Raw genomic sequence first — 16,305 nt, 5'->3', positions numbered from 1 at the left:
TGTCACATGTGGAGCAGGATCTGCTTAACGTTCGGAGCACCTAATATATCCCCCGTTGTTTTTTGGTGTGTTCCCTGATGCTCATTCTTTATTCTATATTGTGAATTGTGCACTGTTGTTTGCCTTTTGATTTTTTTTTTCTTGCCATGGCATTGTAGTTTATTTTCGACTTATGAGTTCGAATATCCCTTTGGTATTTGACCTCTCTTTTAATATTTAAAAGGAGGATATGTTTTTCAAAATAGTTATGGATGTAAAGATAGTGTTAAATGAAGAACCTTCTAGTTATTAGATTTTTTAATTATTATCAGTAGTTGCACGGGTGCATTTAGAAAGTGATGTAACTACAAATGAAATTATAATTCTTCAAAATGAATAAAACAAAAGATCCATTTTGTTACATCTTGTGATCAATTTATTTGGATATTGCCGATGACAGTCAGCAGGGTTTACGAACATCACTTGTTCGATCTGTTAGTCAAATAAGTAAACGTTTTATTAAAATATACTTTTTCACTTTTTTGGTCATTTGGAAAATTATTTTTGTGTTGCATTTAGACCCTTCTACAATGATATTTGTTTTACATGCACACGTATGAAAATTGCTGTTTTTATCCAACACAATCATAGGTTTGAACGTAGTTTTTAATTTCGACTTGTTTATATTTTTTCGTTTGGACTTGTATCATATTTTCCCTACGGTTTATATGATCCGTTCATCCTATTTTGACTCTTTCAATTTAAGAGTCTATCATAAATTGAGGTAAAGTAAATGGCCTTCCAAATACCGTCTCAAATCCTGACATCACTGAAGCGACATTTATTGTCGAAATCCGGATCTGGTGTACAAACAAAATTTTGCACCTCATGTTTGTGGTATAACATCTTTGCCGCAAGTTTATTGTTTTCTGTTTAGTATTAGATTAATACTAAGATCCATTTTGTTACATCTTGTGATCAATTTATTTGGCAATTGAAAATGGAAGTTAGCAGGGTTTAAGAACATCAGTTGTTCGACCTGTGAGTCAAATGCGTTTTGTTAAAATATATTTTTAAACTTTTTGGTCATTTGGAAAATGTTGTTTGTGCTGTATTTAGACCCTTCTACAACGAAATTTGTTTTACATGCACACGTATAAAAATTGCGGTTTTTATTCAACGCAATCATAGATTAGAACGCAGTTTTCAATTTAGACTTGTTTATATTTTTTGTTTGGACTTGTATCATATTTTCCCTACGGTTTATATGATCCGTTCATCCTATTTTGACTCTTTAAATTCAAGAGTCTATCATAAATTGAGGTAAATTATATGGCCTTCCAAATACCGTTTCGAATTCTGACATCACCGAAGAGACATTTAATGTCGAAATCCGGATCTGGTGTACACAAAAAATTTTGCACCTCATGTTTGTGGTATAACATCTTTTATGCAAGTTATTATTTTCTGTTTAGTATAAAATAAATATGAGGATTCATTTTGTTACATCTTTTGATCAATTTGGTTGGCAATTAAAAATGTAAGTCAATGGGTTTAAGAACATCAGTTGTTCGATCTGTTAGTCAAATGCGTTTTGTTAAAATATATTTTTTCACCTTTTTGGTCTTTTGGAAAATGTTGTTTGTGTTGTATTTAGACCCTTCTACAACAAAATTTGTGTTACATGCACACGTATAAAAGTTACGGTTTTTATCCAACCCAAACATAGGTTAGAACGTAGTTTTCAATTTAGACTTGTTTATATTTTCATTTGGGCTTGTATCATATTTTCCCTGCGGTTTATATGATCCGTTTATCCTATTTTGACTCTTTAAATTTAAGAGCCTATCCTCAATTGAGGTAAATTATATGGCCTTCCAACTATCGTCTCGATTCCTAACATCACTGAAGAGACATTAATTGCCGAAATCCGGATCTGGTGTACACAAATGTTTTTGCACCTCATGTTTGTGGTTTAATATCTTTGCCGCAAGTTTATTGTTTTCTGTTTAGTATTAAATTAATATTAAGATCCATTTTGTTACATCTTTTGATCAATTTATTTGGCAATTGAAAATGGAAGTCAGCAGGGTTTAAGAACATCAGTTGTTCGACCTGTTAGTCAAATGCGTTTTGTTAAAATATACTTTTTCACTTTTTTGGTCATTTGAAAAATTATGTTTGTGCTGTATTTAAACCCTCCTACAACAAAATTTGTTTTACATGCACACGTATAAAAATTGCGGTTTTTATCCAATGCAATCATAGGTTTGAACGTAGTTTTCAATTTAGACTTGTTTATATTTTCATTTGGGCTTGTATGATATTTTCCTTGCGGCTTATATGATCCGTTCATCATATTTTGACTCTTTAAATTCAAGAGTCTATCCTGAATTGAGGTTAATTATATGGCCTTCCAAATATCGTCTCGATTCCTAACATCACTGAAGAGACATTAATTGTCGAAATCCGGATCTGGTGTAAACAAAAAAATTTGCACCTCATGTTTGTGGTATAATATCTTTGCCGCAAGTTTATTGTTTTTTGTTTAGTATTAAATTAATATTAAGATCCATTTTGTTACATCTTGTGATCAATTTATTTTTTGCAATCGCCAATGGCAGTCAGCAGGGTTTAAGGACATCAGTTGTTCGACCTGTTAGTCAAATGCGTTTTGTTGAAATATATTTTTCACCTTTTTGGTCTTTTGGAAAATGTTTTTTTGCTGTATTGAGACCCTTCTACAACGAAATTTGTTTTACATGCACACGTATAAAAATTGCGGTTTCATATCCAACGCAATCATAGGTTTGAACGTAGTTTTCTATTTAGACTTGTTTATATTTTCATTTGGGCTTGTATAATATTTTCCCTGCGGTTTATATGATCCGTTTATCCTATTTTGACTCTTTAAATTCAAGAGCCTATCCTCAATTGAGGTAAATTATATGGCCTTCCAACTATCGTCTCGATTCCTAACATAACTGAAGAGACATTAATTGCCGAAATCCGGATCTGGTGTACACAAAAGTTTTTGCACCTCATGTTTGTGGTTTAATATCTTTGCCGCAAGTTTATTGTTTTCTGTTTAGTATTAAATTAATATTAAGATCCATTTTGTTACATCTTGTGATCAATTTATTTGGCAATTGAAAATAGGAGTCAGCAGGGTTTAAGAACATCAGTTGTTCGACCTGTTAGTCAAATGCATTTTGTTAAAATATCTTTTTTAACCTTTTTTACCGTTTGAAAAATGTGGTTTGTGCTGTATTAGACCCTCCTACAACGAAATTTGTTTTACATGCACACGTATACAAATTGTGGTTTTCATCCAACGCAATTATAGGTTAGAACGTAGTTTTTAATTTATGCTTGTTTATATTTTTTCGTTTGGGCTTGTATCATATTTTCTCTACGGTTTATATGATCCGTTCATCCTATTTTGACACTTTAAATTCAAGAGTCTATCCTAAATTGATGTTATTTATATGGCCTTCTAATACCGTTTCGAATCCTGACATTACTGAAGAGACTTTTATTGTCGAAATCCGGATCTGGTGTTCACAAAAAAAATTACACCTCATGTTTGTGGTATAACATATTTGCCGCAAGTTTATTGTTTTCTGTTAAGTATAAAAATTAATATTAAGATCCATTTTCTTACATCTTTTGATCAATTTATTTGGCAATTGAAAATGGAAGTCAGCAGGGTTAAATAACATCAGTTGTTCGACCTTATAGTCAAATGCGTTTTGTTAAAATATACTTTTTCACTTTTTTGGTCATTTGAAAAATTATGTTTGTGCTGTATTTAGACCCTCCTACAAAAAAAATTTGTTTCACATGCACACGTATAAAAATTGCGGTTTTTATCCAACGCAATCATAGGTTTGAACGTAGTTTTCAATTTAGACTTGTTTATATTTTCATTTGGGCTTGTATGATATTTTCCTTGCGGTTTATATGATCCGTTCATCCTATTTTGACTCTTTAAATTCAAGGGTCTATCCTGAATTGAGATTAATTATATGGCCTTCCAAATATCGTCTCGATTCCTAACATCACTGAAGAGACATTTATTGTCGAAATCCGGATCTGGTGTACACAAAAAAATTTGCACCTCATGTTTGTGGTATAACATCTTTGCCGCAAGTTTATTGTTTTCTGTTTAGTATTAAATTAATATTAAGATCCATTTTGTTACATCTTGTGATCAATTTATTTGGCAATCGCCAATGGCAGTCAGCAGGGTTTAAGAACATCATTTGTTCGACCTGTTAGTCAAATGCGTTTTGTTGAAATATTTTCACCTTTTTGGTCTTTCGGAAATTGTTGTTTTTGCTGTATTTAGACCCTTGTAAAACGACATTTGTTTTACATGCACACGTATAAAATTTGCGGTTTCATATCCAACGCAATCATAGGTTTGAACGTAGTTTTCAATTTAGACTTGTTTATATTTTCATTTGGGCTTGTATCATATTTTCCCTGCGGTTTATATGATCCGAGTATCCTATTTTGACTCTTTAAATTCAAGAGCCTATCCTCAATTGAGGTAAATTATATGGCCTTCCAAATATCGTCTCGATTCCTAACATCACTGAAGACACATTAATTGCCAAAATCCGGATCTGGTGTACACAAATTTTTTGCACCTCATGTTTGTGGTTTAACATCTTTGCCGCAAGTTTGTTGTTTTCTGTTTAGTATTAAATTAATATTAAGATCCATTTTGTTACATCTTGTGATCAATTTATTTTACAATTGAAAATGGAAGTCAGCAGGGTTTAAGAACATCAGTTGTTCGACCTGTTAGTCAAATGCGTTTTGTTAAAATATATATTTTTTAACCTTTTTTACCGTTTGGAAAATGTGGTTTGTGCTGTATTAGACCCTTCTACAACGAAATTTGTTTTACATGCACACATATACAAATTGCGGTTTTTATCCAACGCAATTATAGGTTAGAACGTAGTTTTCAATTTATACTTCTTTATATTTTTTCGTTTGGGCTTGTATCATATTTTCTCTACGGTTTATATGATCCGTTCATCCTATTTTGACTCTTTAAATTCAAGAGTCTATCCTAAATTGATGTAATTTATATGGCCTTCTAATACCGTTTCGAATCCTGACATTACTGAAGAGACTTTTATTGTCGAAATCCGGATCTGTTGTTCACTAAAAAAATTACACCTCATGTTTGTGGTATAACATCTTTGCCGCAAGTTTATTGTTTTCTGTTTAGTATAAAATTAATATTAAGATCCATTTTTTTACATCTTTTGATCAATTTATTTGGCAATTGAAAATAGAAGTCAGTAGGGTTTAAGAACATCAGTTGTTCGACCTGTTAGTCAAATGCGTTTTGTTAAAATATACTTTTTCACTTTTTTGGTCATTTGAAAAATTATGTTTGTGCTGTATTTAGACACTCGTACAACAAAATTTGTTTTACATGCACACGTATAAAAATTGCGGTTTTTATCCAACGCAATCATAGGTTTGAACTTGGTTTTCAATTTCGACTTGTGCTTAAGTTTCCGTTTGGGCTTGTATCATATTTTCCCTGCGGTTTATATGATCCGTTCATCCTATTTTGACTTTTTAAATTCACCTGTGACCGGGTGTTACCTTTCCTCGTCAGTTTTAATCTAGGCTCTAATTATATATATATATATATTTATTAGGGATGTACTCGGGTACTCGCTCGGAAGGCCGAGTACTCGAGTACTGTTTTAGTACTCGGATACGCGTTTGCTGTTATGCATCTTGAGATATTTCTCCTCACATTTCCACTCACTTCCGTTGAAATATCCCCTTCGTAATACTAAAAAAAATCAGTGAACAACATAAATATGTTTATCCTTAGGTTACTATTTGTTATAGTAGTACCAGCAACGTCCTTTCCTTCCGAGGGAATGTTTTCATTTGCACTATTTGAAAAAAAAGAAAGAAAGTCAAGCAGTCTTTTGTCTGAAACTGTTGACCAGATCATATTTCGTAACAAGAACAAAGTGACCTGCGGTGAACCCTACGCAACTGATTAGAGACATTTTAAACGGTGTTTATACACAGTTCAATACTTTCATGGATAAATAATTAACTCATCACAAGCCGTAAAACTCACCTTTGTTCGTTAATCAAGACTTTTATGTAAACGTGATTGGTATGAGATGTTTACCTAAATTAATTTGATTACTCTGTGTTTGAAACTTTACTATAATTGTTTAATTTACAGTTTAAAGATACCCGAAAGTCGAAAATAAACTGACAACGTCATGGCTACAATAAAAGGAAAATAAGACAAACGTTAGTGCAAAAAAGAAACCACAGAAAGGTAAGACTGATCGACACAAAAAAGCACAAGTAATTTAAAGTCCGATATTGTTGTTCACAAATTAATGGTCAAGTTGTATTATAAAACAAAATACCAACTCCTCTGGAACAGATGATACAAATGTAGTCTTCTTGTCGGACTTTATATGCAAATATTTTAGATTTTATTGAAATTTGGTTCATCAAAGCCATACAATTGTGTTATATGTCTCTTGGTTCATGAACACGTACACAAACAATAATTGCTATCATGATAGGTCATTTGTAGAAACAGCGGTCGATAATTCATTGTTTTTGAATTGACACAAAAAAAAACAGAGGAGCAAGCTATGTTTGTAGTACATGTGTCTTATGTTTATGCAAGGTAATACCAAAAAAACTGCATTCCATCTAAAATCTTAACTTTTCAATAGACGTTTAAGATTCATCCGAGTACTCGCGAGTACTCAAATATTATGACCGAGTATCCAAGTATTAAATTTCAGATCTTTTGACATCCCTAATATATATACAACTCGTCTAAACATCAACCCAACAATGTTAGATCTGTAACTTTGCTTTCGCATTTTTTTGTTTTTCCCTCGCCGTGATTCGAACTCATGCTACTAAGATATCGTGACACCAAATCGCCTACACTGTAACCGGCGCGCTAGACCACACGACCACCTGGGCTTTATGTGGTCGGGTGTTACCTTTCCGCGTCATTTTGAATCTAGCGTCGTACTACAGTACGTGATATATAAGACATGAAGATGTTATTTTTAACAGATCAGCTAAATTATCTATAGTAAAGGATCCCACAGATTAATGTAAGATACAGTCACAGAAATAATTATATTTATAAGTACGTCTGAACCAGTGACAACTCTACAGCAGATATATATATATATATATATAATTAGTTCATTGGTTCTTTCTTGTTGATTTTTTTTAAAGTTTTAGCCAAATGTTTGAATTTGATAAGATTAGTTTATTCATGAGAAAACAGTTGATGAATAAATGCTGTTTTACAGTATACTGGACAAAACCACATTCCTAGTCTTTTTTTTTTTTTAATTATGAAAATCGTTTGGTTCTATATCATTGGGATTTATTTGAATCAATGCTCAATTTATCTGAATATAATTAACTGCTTTATGTTTTTTGATGCATTTTGAAATCTGTAGTCATTCAGGGTTGCTCATTTAATGAATTATTCAAATTTAAAAGTGGCTGTAAAAACATTTATTCGTAAATACAAATCGTTTTATACTTATCTGCGAGAAATCTTAAAAGATTAAAGAGTAAAAGATTCATATCATTGGTTCCTTTCAATTCTTTCTTTTTGATACGATGTAACAAAATTTGACAATACTGTTAAGATCCTTATTACGTACCTTATTTTCATCATTTAGATCTATTTCTGTCCTTTCTAATAACAACTGAACTATGTTGAAATGGTTGCATTTAACAGCTGAGTGTAAGGGAGTATTGCCATCCTGAAATAAAAAAAGTACATCCCGCTATTGTCTTATTTGTGCTGCGATTATTTTTTTTTTGTATTCTTGTTTTTCTTTTTTGATTATGTGCCTATAAAGTGTGTACATGCCTTTTGTGTTGTTTTGGTTGCCACAGTTTGTTTTATAGTGATCAATATTAAAACAAAATGGTGACTGCAGTACCCCTATTTTTGACATTCTACCTTTTATTTCATTGATTGATTGATTAATTGATTTTTGGTTGCTCTACGCCGCAGTAGCACAAAAAGGCTATTCCGTCATTGTTTTATTGTTCTATGATAATTTTTGTATTCTTGTCTTTCATTTTTGCTAGTATGCTTTTTTCTGTATGCCTTTTTGTGTTTCTTGGTAACATATGACGTGGCTCTTTACTAATACATCCCGTCATTGTGTTATTGTTGTATGATAATTTTTGTATTCTTGTCTTTCATTTTTGATAATGTGCTTTGTCTGTGTGCCTTTTTGTGTTTCTTTATTGCAAGATACGTGTCTCTGGACTTGTACATCTTTTCATTGTTTTGTTTTTTGTGTCATGGTAAGTATTTGTTTATATATCTGTTTGTTTTTATAGTGATTAAGATAATACCACAACGTTGACTGTTGTACCCCTATTTTTGACATGAATACCTATTATGTCTGTTTGTTTTCTTCACACATCGTTGTAAATGTGATGGAATTTAGTGCAACTGTCATATAAATGAGACATTTGGCTAGCTGTAGGATTGGGTTTAATCCACCAATTTCTACATTTGAGGATGCCTGTTCCAAGTCGGGAGTATGGCAGTTGTTGTCCATTCGTTTGATGTGTTTGAGCTTTTGATTTTGCCATTTGATTAGGGACTTTCCGTTTTGAATTTTCCTCTGAGTTCAGTATTTTTGTGATTTTTCTTTATACAAGACTTAGTGAAAAGCCTAACTAGTTATAAAACTATGTTACTCCAACATTTTCTACATAAGGAAATGCTTGTACTATGTCAAAACTATGACAGTTGTTTTCTATTCGTTAGATGGATTTGCCATTTTTTAGTTTTGAATTTTCCATGAAGTTCGATATTTTTGTTATTTTACTTTTTGTAAATTGCAAATCGCAAATCGCAATCGAACCTCAATTTTTTTTTTTAACGAATATAATTTTATTAAGCTGGATATGTTATACAGTATGACAGGTTGAGATTATCTGATTATCAGTTGTGACATTCTGGAACCACGTTGAGATCACCTGTCGAATAAAACCCAAACCAGCCAGCTTCAATCGTATAGTACAAATGTTCAGTCGAAATTCATAAACCTTCCATATAGAGGGTTTCATGTCAACCTGTTACCAGCGACATCAGTTCCGTACGGAACTCTTTTGTAAAATGCAAAAAAATTGTAGTCTTCAAGTCTAACAAACTAGATGCAAATTATAGTGCCAAAGACTTCAAGTCTGGCGCTGAAGATGTAAAGTATTGCGCTGTATAAGTATAGTATGGGGGTGTGAAAGCAAAGTACAGCGCTGAATATGTAAATACCAGCGCTGTGGATATAAAGACTAGCGGATAGTAGAAGTGGCAACATCACATCTCAAGCTCTGGAATCTATAGCTCAAGTTGTGAAATTCATATCCATAGCGATTGAATAACGTCTACATCGCTGGACTTCGTATCTATGTATATCTCCAGCGCTTGACCTTAAAGCATCAAAACACCATTGGCGACTTGGGAAAAAAATATGGTCACGTCACTCTTGGTCTTCTACCAACCAACAGTAAAACCCTTTCCGAAGTGGGGTGTCCGTTTGGTTGTGCGGGATGTATAAATTTGCAACTGCTTCGGTTAGAATGGCGATGTTAAACCGATGTCTTGTGTAGAGATTGCCATGCTCTCCAAGAACCCTTGCAACAACTCTTTAAAGGGTCCGTGTGTGGCCTGTTGCAAAGCTTAATTTCTGATTCTATCATATTTAAATTATTTCTCAGTGGCAGTCCAGATTTACCGACCTCCATACCGGTTGATCCCTATTATGGTACCTTCCTTTTTGAATATATTGTGAATTTGTTCTCGTCCTAAACATGAATTAAATATTTAACACCGGAAGTTAAGCAACCAAGAATCACTCCATCATTGGAATCATCAGTACCAGACTGTATACCCCGGTCGTACCTGGGACGATTATCCGTGCTTTTGACGTGTCCAAGACGTGTAATTATGGGGGGTTTAAAAAAATTCTTCTGGGTACGTTTCGTCTTGTAAATTCACGGACATATGCCACTTTATTTGTCAAGCTTCGTTGAACGTCAGAATACGTTTTTGATGCGTCACGGGTGCGTTTTATAAGTTCACGGAGCGCTGCACCTACGCTAGTCGTATGTTACAAACACGCCCCTCATACGTCCAAGTAAAAGTCAAAGTGAAAGTTGAACGATCTTGAGGCGTATACAACGTGCCCTAAACATGTCTCAAACTTATCTGTAGCCTTTTTCAACGCGCTTTTAACGTATGTAGCGAACTGGTATACGTCTGACAAACGCTAGAACTAGATAAAAATTTGTATGCGGCATAAAAATGTCTTGTAAATATAGCGTTCACCAAGCGTATACCTTTGCATTTCGACGTACTTATGCAACGCCCGTCTAACGATTACTTAGCGTTCCTTATAAGTACAGCAAACGTATACGTAAACGGTCAATGTTCGCTGTACGTATGATGCACATCGGTCTATAAGCCAATGTGTGACGTCGGCATAAGAAAGCCAAAATAAGTACAATTTATATGACATTGAAAACAAGTAAAAATACTGAACTCCGAGGAAAATTCAAAAAGGAAAGTCCAAAATCAAAAGTCCGAACACATCAAACGAATGGATAACAACTGTCATATTCCTGACTTGGTACAGGCATTTTCTAATGTAGAAAATGGTGGACTGAACCTGGTTTAATAGCTAGCTAAACCTCTCACTTGTATGACAGTCGCATCAAATTCCATAACATTGTCAACGATGTGTGAACAAAACAAACATACTCAAAGAGTAAAAATGTCAAAACTAGGGGTACAGCAGTCAACATTGTGTTGTCATCTTAATCACTATAAAAACAACAAATTTAACGAAGAAGCACAAAAAGGTCTACATCAAATTTAACATCCCCATTTTGCTAATCTTATACGATTTTATTTATCTATGTAAAGTCTACGCGTAAAGGATGGAAGGTTTTCAGTACTGGTGTAAAATTGCGCGTTTGAAATTCGCACAGGTAGACATAAATTTAATGTGTCGCTCAAAGTATGACGGCATACATGCATGCAGAGTCAAGTAAAGAAGATATAACAAAAACAGACTTAACAGTAAAAGTAATAATAATAAATAAAATAATTGTGTGGTACAAAGTATGACGGGATACATAAGTACAGAGTCACGTCAAATGTTTATCATAAAAAAACATCTTAACAGAAAAAGTAGTATTAATGAATAAAATAGTTTTGTCATTCAAAGTATGACAAGATCCATAGGTAAAAGTAATATCAATAAATGAAATAATTTTGTCGTTCAAAGTATGATGTTTTACATAAGCACAGAGTCCCGTCAAATGAATATCTGACAAAACTGACTTAACAGTAAAAGTAATATTAATAAAGACAAATAAAAGAATACTATAACACATTATTAAGATGATAACCAACGTCAGTAGGCAAAATCTATACTTCAAGACCATCTTGTATTATTTGTGAAGTTGATACGGAATATTTATCAATAAGTTCTTGGTACCTTCCAATGAACTTTTGTAGAAAAAGGACGAGACGTTCTGTGACACATCCCTGGTTCATCAACTTTCTGCTCAGACACTGGTGACGTTTTACAAAGTCCGAATAGGAGCTGCAAGCTCTTGAATACCGAATAAGTTTGGAAATGTATATTCCATATGCAGGTGAAGTTGGTATATTACTACTAAGGTGGGGGAAATTGATAATTTCAAAATTAAAATCGTCTCGTTTGTCATAGATTCTGGTACTGAGATTACTGTGTTTGTCAAACTCGAGGTATAAGTCTATAAATGAGGCGGAGGAAGCCGTGTCTGTTGTCTCTTTAATTTCTAGTTCTGGTGGGTATATTAATGGAACCGAATCAGAAAAGTTCAGATTGTTAATGGAAAGAACATCATCAATATATCTGAAAGTGAAATTAAATAACCTGGCTTCTTTGATCTTATTTTTGACAATTGTCTGAAGGAACTCCGATTCATATGAAAATAAGTAGAGGTCGACAAGGAGAGGCGCACAGTTCGTTCTCATAGGAATGCCGACAATTTGTTGAAAAAAGTCTACCTCCAAATTCAACAAATATGTTGTCAATAAGAAACTCCAGCATACTGATCACTTGTTCCCCTGTGTAGTATGTTTTACACTTTTGTTCCTTATTAACAAAATATGCCTTATGGTATTCCAAAGTGATAAATTGATAGCGTATGCTACCATTTTTATGATGAAAAGCATTGTGGATTATTTCTTTTAGACGGTTTTTCAATTTCACATGGGGAATGGTTGTATACAAGGTTGAAAAATCAACAATTTTGATAAAACTAATTTCAGAAAAAGACCGAGATTAAAAATTATCCAGAAGTTCTGTAGAGTTTTTAAGAATCCACATATGGTTAATACCACTACGCGAGTAAACAGTTTCACAGTATATCTGAAGACCCTCTTTAACTGCGGACAGAACTTTAGTCAATCTAAGGGACAATTCTTTAGTAGAACATGCAGATGAGCCGGCAATGTACCGTTGTTTGTACGGAATTTTATGAAGTTTAGGTATCCAATACAAACAAGGTAGGTCCTCCTATTTGTTGTTCAATGCAATGTTCATAGAAGCCAAGAAGGACTTATGATTCGCCAAAATCTCATCCTTGTCAAATGATATGTTTTTGTATGAGGGATTACCTGAGTGCTCATTTATTCCTAATTCTTTTATAAGAAACTCGTAGCAATACGATTTACATATAAAGACAATATTATTTGAAGCTTTGTCAGCAGGAACAACACCATACTTATCTTGGAGAGATGATAGACATTTTACAGCTTTTTTGTCAGTGAAAATGGACTAAGGTCGATTATTCACACAGTTTTTCAACTTATGACTGAGACGTTTTATCAGTTACCTGATTGTTTTGACCCATTCTGACATAGTGTCCAGTTGAACGCTTTCTCGTTTAGCCCATGCTCTGGCGGAGTCCTCAATGGAATCCAAATTATTTTGAAGTGATGGTTAAAATTGATGTGTTGGGGTTCTCTTAACTTAGGACCACGAGAAATCACTTTTCGGAGATTTTCATGTTGAATTATGTTTAGATCCCCAGTAATAACATGGCCAGAGGGGCTGTAATTGTAAGGCGAGTCGGAACAGTCACATGTCAGAGGTTTTTTTTAGGTATTGTTCTGTATCAAGATCCTGTATTGTTTGTTTATAGTTAAATAGTTTGAGTGCAATGGTTTTGGTGTAACTGTAGGATACTATAGGAACAGACTGATGTACTGTAACCCTAACGGATGATGTAGATGAGAAAGAAGGTCATTAAAGCTTCGAGAGGCCGATCTAGATTTGGAAGACTTTTTTACATTAGGCCGATGCATGACTACGTTGGTTTCGTAAGGTAGTATTAAATAAACTCATTACATTAACATCACTGCAGGCTGGACTTGACAAATGTCCTACTCTTTTGACATTATCATTGCAACCATATGGCATTGCAGTACCTAGTTCCCTTATCCAGAAATTTTCTCTATCTTTTCGGAAAGGAGTATTTAGTACAGGGCAATTTGTGTGGTGATAATGAGGATCATGGTCCGGTTGAACACACCTTTTAGCTTAGAGCAGTAGAGTGAAGTATATTTTAATATATTTGTTTAGATAAAGGGTTCAAAGTTTGCTTTCATTGTGCATTTTCCAAATAGCCCATTTAAAATAAAGTAAAATTATGTTAACATTTGTATTGTTAGGAAAGTATAGATTTCCAAAAAGAACCTTCTTTTACAACAAGTGTCTTGTTAAGTCATGTTATCTTTAAATTTACACAGTTGTAAATCTTTGAAAACTGTTTCTATCAATTATTTAACATTGTTACATTGCTTAGATGTATGCACAGGAGTTTCAATATTGTTTTTTTATCATATTTTTCGGGCGCATAACATTTGCGCGCATTTGAGGATTACAGTTGTTTACGTTTGTGCGCAGATTTTGATTACGTTTGCACGCATTTATTTTACAGGTAACACAAGTAAAATAAACATAATATAAATAAATATGACTACAATTAAATGAATGAATTTTGTAAATAAATTATATTTGTAAATCTAAACTATATACCTTTTACTTTGATTGCATGATAAAATATGTAAGTAAGTTAGAAAAATGCACCAAAGCACATGCATAGAGTTTCGCTTGTAAGCAACAAATCAGTAGAATACAAATCATCAGTGTAAGAAGGATTAAGTCGCCGTATCGACATAAGACTTCAGTCAGGGGATATTTTAGATATTCCCTGGCGATGCACCTTAAATAGTTTCATATGTATTTTACCAGCTTCTCTATTTCCACCAGGTCTTTGGGCATTACTAATGTCAGCAAAATCCACTACAAACGGTACGAAATTAATCCATGCACACCACAATGAGCAAATTTTTTTAGCACATTCCTGTATTTTTGTGCACTTCCGACATGTAAAATCAGTACTTTAAGCCTTTAGATTAACTTTTTATTTTATCTGTATATATTTCCAGGATTAAATGCTTGTTCACAATAAAACGGACTTATCCTGATCGAAAATAATAGATAAATAAATAAATAAGTATAATCTATCTGTATTTACATTAATCTACCTGAAAAAAATGCGCGCAAATGTAATGGTCATGCGCTCAAATGTATTGCACAGCATTTCCGTTTGACATATGCATCATTTGCAGTCAGTGTATATTATCATCAACCCCATTGAACGGCCCTGAAAGTATGTATTTTTTTCTAAGTTCGATTGTTTGAGTAAATCTACTATGTATGTATTACATTTGTACTAGATGCACTATTTTTGAAAGTAATATAAGAAACAGTGTATATCTGTTGTACATATTATACGAATATCAGCCTGAATACGAAAAGATTTCGGTTTAGATAAATTTTCAAGAAATTAGTCATCTTTTTCGACCTTATGATTCCAATTTAATTTGCGCCACCCGTCGTTCATTGCAACTTTGGCTGACATGGCATATTTCGACTATATCAGCAAAAATATTTGTCGGCGAGTGGTGTCGCAACTTTATATTTTTCAGAAAGCTGTCATAGATTTTGCCAAAATATGAAAATATCAGGCGTTTACAAATTCTCTGACATTTCTGTCGTCACAAATACATCACGTATGACGTAATTGGTGAACATATGTTTTAACTGAAACAATTTAACGTTCTAACATGTGTTTCATAACTTCATTGCAGTTAAAAAAAATTCAAATCTTTAGGGACAATATTATGAGTAATTGAACCAATTGCTCTCAAAAAAAATCTTTGACTTTTTTTTTATTGATAATCATTTCACTGAAATTTTGTCATTTTCCCTTCAATGTATCTCCTCGCTTTACAAATTGATTCATTTTTGATTGACAGTCAGAGGTCTAAGTCATATTTATGGTTAATTGCATATATTTTTTTTTATGTCAAATCTTTAATTTAAATGATTGGGGTTCGTGTTGTTTATTCTTTAGTTTTCTATGTTGTGTCATGTGTACTATTGTTTGTCTGTTTTTGTTTTTTTTTCATTTTTAGCCATGGCGTTGTCAGTTTATTTAAGATTGATGAGTTTGACTGTCCCTTTGGTATCTTTCGTCCCTCTTTTGATAACTGTAGCTACAATTCAAATTATTCATATTTATTTTTTTTTTTGGGGGGGGGGGGGGGGGGGTGAGCATCGTTGTCTTTTTAAATTGCAAGAGAATTTGTGGTATGGAACCTTTAATTCGTATGTGTTCCTAAATACAGTTACGTTTATCTGTAAGTTGTTGGTGTATATCATAGATATAGGAAGATGTGGTGTGAGTGCCAATGAGACAACTCTCCATCCAAATAACAATTTAAAAATTAAACCATTATAGGTTAAAGTACGGCCTTCAACACGGAGCCTTGGCTCACACCGAACAACAAGCTATAAAGGGCCCCAAAATTACTAGTGTAAAACCATTCAAACGGGAAAACCAACGGTCTAATCTATATAAACAACAAGATTAAATCCAACATTTTCGAAATAAGAAAATGCTAGTACCAAGTCAGGAACATGACAGTTGTTTTCCTTTCGTAAAGACGTGTTTTATTTATTCACCCCTTGTTTTATTGATTTTGTATTTACATTGTGTCATAGATCAAATGTATTCGTTCTGTGTATGTTCACATTTATTCATATGTCATTTTATTGAGTTTGGCTATTTCAATTGATATTTTATAGTGTGTCTTTCTATGTTGTGATGCTACATTATTGTTTC

The 16,305-nt window shown here is 33.2% G+C and overlaps 1 protein-coding gene across 1 annotated transcript in view; it reads right to left on the bottom strand.

Annotated features, from left to right (window-relative positions):
* Positions 1–16,305, bottom strand: part of LOC134727759 (uncharacterized) — a 124,383-nt gene that overhangs the window by 82,161 nt on the left and 25,917 nt on the right. Inside the window, exon 8 of the mRNA XM_063592146.1 lies at positions 7,695–7,796. Coding sequence (XP_063448216.1) covers positions 7,695–7,796 — 102 coding nt within the window. The remainder of the gene's footprint in view (positions 1–7,694; positions 7,797–16,305) is intronic.

The sequence above is a fragment of the Mytilus trossulus genome, chromosome 8 (assembly GCF_036588685.1).
Source record: "Mytilus trossulus isolate FHL-02 chromosome 8, PNRI_Mtr1.1.1.hap1, whole genome shotgun sequence".
In the NCBI taxonomy this organism is placed as follows: Eukaryota; Metazoa; Mollusca; class Bivalvia; order Mytilida; family Mytilidae; genus Mytilus; species Mytilus trossulus.
The sequence above is the reverse complement of the archived record's forward strand: the minus strand, read 5'-3'. Positions and strand labels throughout refer to the sequence as shown.